At 44.4% G+C, this 9,739-nt stretch overlaps 1 protein-coding gene across 2 annotated transcripts in view; it reads left to right on the top strand.

The window, feature by feature from the left end:
• Positions 1-1,296: 1,296 nt before the first annotated feature.
• Positions 1,297-9,739, top strand: part of etnppl (ethanolamine-phosphate phospho-lyase) — a 51,128-nt gene continuing 42,685 nt past the window's right edge. Inside the window, exon 1 of one of the 2 annotated variants that reach the window (XM_028805889.2) lies at positions 1,297-1,863. In XM_028805889.2, the coding sequence (XP_028661722.1) occupies positions 1,805-1,863 (59 nt within the window). In that variant the 5' untranslated portion in view covers positions 1,297-1,804. The remainder of the gene's footprint in view (positions 1,864-9,739) is intronic. The other variant, XM_051929917.1, reaches the window with a different exon arrangement.

Here is a 9,739-nt window from a genome sequence, read left to right as displayed (position 1 = left end):
TATGATATTGTGCCTTTCATATCTATCTATGATATAGTGCCTTTCATATCTATCTATCTATCTATCTATCTATCTATCTATCTATCTATCTATCTATCTATCTATCTATCTATCTATGATATTGTGCCTTTCATATCTATCTATCTATCATATAGTGCCTTTAATATCTATCCATCTATCATATAGTGCCTTTCATATCTATCTATCTATCTATCAATCATAGTGTGTTTCATATCTATCTATGATATAGTGCCCTCCATATCTATCTATCTATCTATTACATAGTGCCGTTAGCATCTATCCATTTTATAGCGACTCACATCTATTATATAACACATTTCCTTTCTATCTCTCTCTCTATCATATAGTGCCTTTCATATCTATCTATCTATCATATAGTGCCTTTCATATCTATCTATCTACGATATAGTGCCCTCCATACCTATCTGTCTATCTATCTGTTACATAGTGCCGTTAGCATCTATCCATTTTATAGCGACTCACATCTATTATATAACACATTTCCTTTCTATCTCTCTCTCTATCATATAGTGCCTTTCACATCTATCCGTATATAGTGCCCTTCACACGTATTTGTCTATTACATACTACCTTTCGCGTTTCTCTGTCCATTATACACAGCCATCCCCATCGATCCAGCTACTATATAGTGTCTTTCCTATCTATCCAACTTGCTATTCCTTAAACTCGTATAATAAAGGTCTCCGCGTACTGTAATTTTCTTTTTTTAGATTCACTTAATTTACTCCCATTTTCTGAAGCAGACCCCCGCGTTCTTCGTCAGTGCGGCTGCGCAGCGCCATGCCGCCCTTCACAGTGCCGCTCCGTGTGCTGCGCTGCGCCACCCTGCCGTCACGGGGATGCCCTCTCGTGCCCCGCCGTAGTCCCACGTGCTCCTTTCGAGAATCCGATATTTTTGTCCATATTTCGGTCGCGGGATTCGAGTCACCGGTGACACAAGGGTGTCCAAAGCGGGTGAGCGTGAAGCCCCCAGTGTCTGTCGATGTATTCTGCACGCTCTCCGCGTTTTCGTCGCAGATCCTAAAGTTTGGGCATGAAGAGTTTGGGTCTTCCCCGTCTTGCGTTGCCTCCAGCGATTGGCCCCTTGACCCTGAAATGTGTCGACTAAGCGAGGTCACGGTGGCTGCCGGCACGTTACATAAAATGCCCGTCGAGATTTGGAGTTTGGCCGCTGATCCAGCAGAAAACAAAAAGTGCAAGTGTGTCAAGGGCATCGCGCCGATATCGGCGTCCCTGTACAGTACGGTCGGCGCCTTCACTTTCGGGTTAATCATTCCAAGTTCAGCCGGAGCGGCGCGCACGCACCTCGGCTTTTATCTGAATTGGTCCTCCGAATTTTGCGTGCCAGTCTCCAGAGGGCGGCCGATTGTCACGTCTTGAGCACGCTACACGGCCAGGCTGCCAGCTGGCGATGGGCTTTCTCGGATGACGGTTGGGGGGCCTACCTGAAACGCAATACGGTAGATGACTTGTCTTCTAGCCTGGACCGGATCAGTCCGGTTCATCTTTAAACGGCTTGCGGTGCAAAAAAGAGAGAGAGAGCGAAATAAAGTTCCAGTCTGATTTCACATACAAGGAGACTGATGACGTCACGCTAACGCTCTGCCCTGGGGGGCCGGTCCTGTCTGCTTGTGCCATCCCGCGGCTTGCGCTCCATAATAAAGTGACAACCGTGTGAGTGCGGATCTGCGAGGCTGTGCACTTCACTACGCACGGGAAAGAGTTCCGATCCAGGAGGAACACGACGCCCCCCCCCGGAGCGATGGCAACACAACTCTTTGACAAAGAGACAACAATTGAACTGAGGAAGAAGCACATCGGGTAAGGACGGGACGGGCGGCCGTCGGGATTAAAGAAAAAAAAAAAAAAGAAATCCACCTGACATCACCGAAAAGCGTATATGGCCCGAGGAAGGGGGGCACCGGCCAGTGTCTGACCCTTTGGCAACGGGTCACACACTGTCACGATTTGCACAATTTCAGCGGTGTCTGGTTTGGTTCTGTCGCTGTTTTAGTTTCACCGTCAACGACTTGCCAGATAAAATGTGAACAGCTGCCTGCACGTGTGTGAAGACCCCTGAGGCACAAACAAATGCGACAAAGTGGTGGCGTTCACCATCAAGAGGACTATTTAAGAACACGCCCCCTACTCTGAGGCACACACAGATACTTGCTTAACGAGAGGAGCACAAGGACAGTCAAGAGCTTTAGGGAGTCCTTAGGAAGGAAAGACGCTTTGGACAAGTTGAGCTGACCGCTTTCTTATTAGGGTTAGCAAATGAAGAAACGTACAGACATTGGAGAATTTGAGCGGACAGGACCACCTGTAGTGAGCTGCCTGCGCTAAAAAGTAAAGCAACGGCCACACAGTCGGGCACGTTAGCTTAACTGTAAGATTGGTGGGTCAGGGTCACTGGGGACCCCAAATTGGCACAGTGTGTGTGTGTGTGTGTGTCACCTTGAGCCTGCAATAGACTGGAGTCCTATAGGGGTCCCCTAAGACCCTGAATTGGACAAAGAGGATTTGAGAGTGTGAAGGTCGGACTGCCCCAGTACTAAGTACAGAAGCGCATTCTGGCTATGAAGCGGCAGGGAACGGGACACGATCGGTGCTTCGACCAAGAAGGTGGAAAATGAAAGTGTGGAGTGTCATCTGGTGGCGCAGGTGATGGACTTTCAACCCCAGAGCTGTGGGTTTGGTCTTAACATGTCAGTCCGTCTGTCTGCACAGTACGTCTGTCTCTATGTGCGATGTGGCGCCTTTCCTATATTCAATCTTGTAATGCCTTTTACATCTATTATATAATACCTTTCAGGTCTCACTGTCCATTATATAGTGCCTTTCACATCTAACCATCTAATATAGTGCCTTTCACTTATGTTCACATGTCTGTTAAATAGTACCTTTCACATCTATCTACTATATAGTGCCTTTCACATCTGTCAATTACTATATAGTGCCTTTCCTATCTATCTATCTATCAATCTATCATATATTGCTTTAACATCTATCCATCCATCCATTATCCAACCCGCTATATCCTAACTACAGGGTCACGGGGGTCTGCTGGAGCCAATCCCAGCCAACACAGGGCGCCAGGCAGGAAACAAACCCTAGATAGGGCGCCAGCCCACTGCAGATAATGCATTTCCCATCTATCTATTTATCTACTCAATAGCACTGTTCACATCTATTATATAGTGCCTTTCACATATCTGTCACTTTAGATAGATGTGGAACACACTTCAAAAGATCATTTAAATGGCAATCTGTGTTAGACAGATATGTAATGCACTAAAGAGTGTGACAGATAAATGTGAAAGGCATTATATAATTGATACGTAGAAAGATGGATAGATAGAGGAAAGGCACCATATAATAGATAGATGTGAAAGGCACTATATAATAAATAGTGGATGTGAAAGGCACTATATGATAGAAGTAAAGGCAATATATAATATATAGATATATAGATATGAAAGGCACTATATGATAGAGGTAAAGACAATATATAATATTGATAGATGTGAAAGGCATTATATAATATATAGATATACAGATGTGAAAGGCACTGTATGATAGAGGTAAAGGCAATATATAATATATATATAGATGTGAAAGGCACTATATGATAGAGCTAAAGACAATATATAATATATTAATAGATGTGAAAAGCATTATATGATAGAGGTAAAGGCAATATATAATATATAGATATATAGATGTGAAAGGCACTATATGATAGAGGTAAAGACAATATATAATATATTGATAGATGTGAAAGGCACTATATGACAGAGGTAAAGACAATATATAATATATAGATATATAGATGTGAAAGGCACTATATGATAAAAGTAAAGGCAATATATAATATATAGATATATAGATGTGAAAGGCACTATATGATAGAGGTACAGGCAATATATAACACAGATATATAGATGTGAAAGGCAATATTTGATATATGAATGTGAAAGGCACTATATAATAGATAGGTAGATAGATGTGAAATGCACTACAGTATATGATTGAAAGCTAGAGGACAGGCACTTTATGATAGATAGAAAGAAAAGGCACTATATAATAGATAGATTAACAGATGTGAAAGGCTGTGGAGCCTCTGTTGGTAAAGAGAGATTCACTGATCTTGACTTTGCTGACAATGCTGTGATCTTCACAGAGTCAATGGAGGCTATGAGGGGTTGGAGTGTCTGGGCTTGCGAGGGTCCTGATAAAAACCAAGAGTCAGGCCTTTAATAACCTCTTGGGCACGGCCATCAGCATGGGGTTTGTCTGAGGAGAGAGTGTCGACCTCGCCGAGAGGTTTACTTACCTTGGCAGTGACATTCATGTGACTCGGGTGACTCTTCCTATGAAGTCAGTAGACGGATGGGGCGGGAATGGGGGGGGGGGGGGTCATGGGGTCACTGGAAAGGGGTGTGTGGCGCTCGTGATATCAGCAAAAAAATGAAGGTCCAAGTCTTTAGAGTCGTGGTGCTTCCCGTTTGTGAGACATGGACGCTATTAGTGACCTGAGATGAAGACTGGACTCCTTCATGTGTGTCTCCTTGGAGAAACCCTGGGTACCATTGGTTTGACTTTGTGTTGCTCATGGAGTCCCGAATGAGGCACATGACCTGCATTGTGAGGGAGCGTCAGCTATGGCACTATGGCCATGTGGTGCGATTAACCAAGGGTGATCCGGCTCGTAAGATCCTCATTGTTGGAGACCCAAGTGGCTGGACCAGGCCAAGGGGACACCCACGTAATACCTGGTTGTGGCAGATAGAGGGTCATTTACAGAGGGTGGGACTGGCTGGACCGCGTGTCTGCCCTTTTTCAACTGGGATCCTGAGGTGTTTTGTCATGTGGCGGGTGTGGCAACGCGCTGTACCAGTTGCATGTACAGCACTGATCTGACCTGACCTGATAAATAGACAGACAGATAGATGGAGAAAAGGCACTATATAATAAATAGATAGATAGATGTGAAAGGCACTAATAATGTATAGATAGATAGATAGATAGATAGATAGATAGATAGATAGATAGATAGATAGATAGATAGATAGATAGATAGATAGATAGATGTGAAAGACGCTATAACAGACAGATAGATAGATAGATAGATAGATAGATAGATAGATAGAATGAAAGGCATTATATTATAGATAGATAGATAGATAGATAGATAGATAGATAGATAGATAGATAGATAGATAGATAGATAGATAGATAGAGTGAAAGGCATTATATTATAGATAGATAGATAGATAGATAGATAGATAGATAGATAGATGTGAAAGACGCTATAACAGACAGACAGATAGATAGATAGATAGATAGATAGATAGATAGATAGATGTGAAAGACGCTATAACAGACAGACAGATAGATAGATAGATAGATAGATAGATAGATAGATAGATAGATAGATAGATAGATGTGAAAGACGCTATAACAGACAGATAGATAGATAGATAGATAGATAGATAGATAGATAGATAGATAGATAGATAGATAGATAGATAGATAGATAGATAGGAAGGGCACTATATAATTAAGAGATAATTAGACTGAAACTCTATGATGAACAGATAGATGCTTTCTGCTGTGATAAAGTATCTGCCCCCCCGAGCCCCTCTGTTTTCGCTTATTTGTCACAGTGAATGTCTTCCAGTCCTCAGGCACAGTGTAATTTTCGATGAAGTGAAGCAGTGAAAGCCTGTAACACGTTCTGTGAAGTGCCACATTTCATTTATTTAAATATTCGAGCCATCCTACACATGGATTGCTGGTGTGTAAATGTAATTGCCCCCTCTGTTACTCACTGAAATGGCTGACCAAAGTTCACTGGTAATGTGACTCAGAGAACTGTACTCTGCCAGCCCATTTTGACCGTTGCCATGACACTGAAGTTGTCACCACAAGGACTCCAGGCCCCCATCAAAAGAAAATTCCACAAGAAATGTGCAAAAAAAAAAAAAAAGTGTTGTTGAAACTTCCCGGAGAGGAATGGATGACAAAGCTGTTTCTAAGACACTCTGGTGTGAGCTGTTATCTCTAAATGGAGAACATATGGAACAGGAAAGACCAGTCTGCCAAAATGACCCCAAGCCCATGGTGACGACCCATTCAAGAAGTGACAGGGGATTCCAAAAGAACATCCAGAGAACTGCAGGCCTCTTGAACCTGAGCTCAGGTCAGTGCTCATGACTCCACAAAAAGAAAGAGAGGCTGAGGAGAGAAGCAGGACTAATGGCTGAGGAGCAGGGTGGAAACCTCTGCAGTCCATGAGGAACATCAGCATCAAGAAACACGTGAATGAACCCCAAAGCTTGTGCACTAAAGACAGATGAGTCTGAAGTGGACCTCTTTGGAGGACCCACAGAGCCGCTAGGTCCAGCATTCAAACGTCAGTCCCGCCGTACAGTAAAACCCAGCAGCGCATACATGGAGATCTTTGGATGACATGTGTTACTGAAGCTGTGCACTTTACTTGACTATTTTTAAGAAAAGTCTCCTCTGCTCCACCTGTGAGCTGAAGCTGAAGCCTCATGGGGTTATGCAGTGGGACGAGGAGCCAAAACACTAAAGCAAGTCCAGAAGTGAGTGGCTTCTGAGTTTTGGAGTCAAAGTCCTGACTTGAACCCAACTGAGAAGCTCAAATGAGCAGTCGGCCTTCCCAATGTGTCTGAATTAAAGCAGCTCTGTAAAGAAGGGTGGGCAGCATGGAAGACTGGCATCAAATCAGAGGAGGCGGTTAGTTGGGACCATTGCTGTGAGGGGCAATCACTTTTTCACACATGTGTTGATAATTAAACATTTGAATTTTGTCCAGAGGTCTGAGGCCATTCAATGTATAAAAGGAAGGGGGTAAATACTTTTTCACAGCACAGTAGAAGGACTGATTGAGTGCTCCGTTGTAAACCGCTTATGAGTTTCTTAGTTTTGCTCTGTGCCTCAGTATGGTGGTCCTAAATCTTTTGGGTCCCCATCATGAGTTGCATGGTGCTTTAATGGTCCATCACTTTGCACTTTCTACACAGGGCTTACTGTACACCTGGAGGTCTCACCAGTTTTACAGGTTGAGGGTCTTCAGGGGCTCACATATTTGTATTAATACGTCTCCAAAGTGATGCGTCCAAGATCAGGCAGTACCTCAGGGCCACCGTCACCAAGTGATCAACTGCCCAGCATGTGGCTTGCGGTCCAACATTTTAACCACTAGGGGACAACGTTATCCCAGGAAAGTCATTACTGTGTGGGAGTTACGCTGCCAAGCAGTCCCAATTCACACCCACCAGGGCAGTCTGCCCTCCCGGGTGCCCGCCCCCCCCAAAGGAGTGTAAGGATATCAAATCAAGAAATACAGAGGGGCCAGGCCACAGTGTCACAGGGGACATGTGTGTCCTTTGGGTAGAAACGCTTTGGGACAATTTCCCAAATAGCACATTCATTTTTTTTTTGTAATTGTCTTCACTTAAGGTGACCGTCACCGTGTGGACATGAGTGTGCCCTGCAAAAGACTGGCATCCAATCTGTTTTGTGGTGGGGTGTGGTGGTCCCATCTATCTAAGTGCCTATCTCTCAGTCTGTCTCTTATACAGGGCCTTTAATTTCCATCTCTTATATAGTGCCTTTCACATCTATCTACAGTTGGGCTCATAAGTTTACATACCCTGGCAGAATTTGTTAGCTGTGTGGCACACTTTACAGAAAAGGATGACTGATCGGGCCAAACCCATTTCATTGACTTTTAATGGAATCCAAATGAAACTCTAAGGCATCACAGAACAGCACAACCATTAAAGAAAACACACTAATAATGAGGTGGCCCCCGTTCAAAGGTTTGTGCCCCCTTAATTCTTGATACTGTGTATTGCCCCCCTTTAGCATCAATGATGGCATGCCGTCTTTTGCGGAAAGGGCCCTTGATTTTCTCAGGTGCTAGAGCTGCCCGGGTCCCCTAAATTCTTGGGTTGCCTTGCATGAGGTCTCCCCAGTGACGCTGAGGTCAGGCCACTCCAACACCTTCACTTTTCTTTCTGCTGTAGCCACCGAAGGGTCGACTTGGCCTTGTGTTTTGGATCGTCGTCATGTTGAGTGTGTTCCATGCGCAGCTTCCAGAACTGATGAATGTAAGTTGTCCTCCAGTATCTTCCAGTGACACGTTGCGTCCGTCTCGCCATCGATTTTCACAAAGTTACCTGGCCCGCTGTAGCACACAACACACCCCCAGAACGTCGGAGGTCCACCACCATGCTTTACAGCAGGGATGGTGGACTTTTCGTCATGGACCTTGTTGCGTCCTCTCCAGACGTAGCGTTTATGGCTGTGACCGCAAAGTTCAATTCTGGACTCATCACTCCAAAGGACTTTGCTCCTGACGTTTTGTGGCCCATCTAGATGCTGTCTGGCATATTGTAAAGGGGGCTGTTTTTGTGGTGTTGCTACAGTGAAGGCTTTGCGTGGACCATGCGGCCCATTTTTGTTCAAGGACCTCGTTATTGTGCCTCTTGAAATGACAACACCACTCGTTTGCAGAGAAGCCCGTATGTCAGCTGAAGTGACTTGTGGGTTTCTCTTGGCATCTTGATGAACGATGCTGGCAGTTGTGGCTGAAATCTCGGTTGGTCTCCCTGACCGTGGCGTGGAAACGGCAGAAATCCCTAACTTTCCACTTTTTTTAATCAGAGTTTGAACGCTACTGGCAGGCATTTTGAGATGTCCAGATATCTTTATACATTCTTTTTTTGGTTTATACCTTTTCCGCGCAGATGGCTGTTCTTTTGCTTTCCCCCATGGCTCCGTATCCAGCAAAGTCAGTTCAGCTCTGCATTAATTTAAATGGACTGTTTATACTCAGACAGGTTACAGGTGTGGACCCTCTCCCTTAATGACCCTTAATTTGAACCTGTGTGTGTCACCTTCAATGTATATTATGTGGCCTGCAGGGGAGGGACGTGCGGTCATCATGAAAAGTAAAAAAACTAATAATGATAACATAATAGAAATGCGTCCACAGGTCTATGCTATAAATTTGTTTTCTGAACGATTCCAATAATTTTAATCATTTTTATTGTCAAAATCTCTGAATTTGCGCATTTCCAGTTCAAATACGGGAGAAACACGAGGTGCAGCAGCAACGAGTCTCACCACCCCTCGGACTGCGCTCTCCTTCACCTCACACACGGGGTTGATGCCTGCGACTGGCGCGTGCCTGCTGCTGTCTCTCTGTATGTCGTCAATATAAGGTGTGCAGACACGTTTATTAAACACCCTGACTTTCCACACTCCAGCTAATATCTTTAATGAATGTGTGTGAGATACAGGGCCGGATTTATATGAAAAGAGGCCCTAGGCTATTCCACTTATGAGGCCCTTTCACCTTCCATTTTTAAGTTTGTAAATTACATGAGAGATAATAAAATTTTGCTAACAACTTGAATGTAGGCCCCTCTTGATCTTGAGGCCCTAGGCTGAAGCCTAGTTAGCCTATAGGAAAATCCGGCCCTGGTGAGATATTTAGTGTTGCTGATCGGTCATAAAATCGCAGTGAAAAGGCACAAGGCTGAAGCAGACAGTACCGTGCCAACCTGAAGGGGGCGCATGTGAGCACAACAGGTGCTCGTTGCTGTTCTTCTACGCTGAGGCGCCGATAAGTTCGCGACATCAGAAAGTGAAGCGCATT

Source organism: Erpetoichthys calabaricus, chromosome 7, assembly GCF_900747795.2.
Source record: "Erpetoichthys calabaricus chromosome 7, fErpCal1.3, whole genome shotgun sequence".
In the NCBI taxonomy this organism is placed as follows: domain Eukaryota; kingdom Metazoa; phylum Chordata; class Cladistia; order Polypteriformes; family Polypteridae; genus Erpetoichthys; species Erpetoichthys calabaricus.
This window is presented reverse-complemented; position numbering and strand designations above follow the sequence as displayed.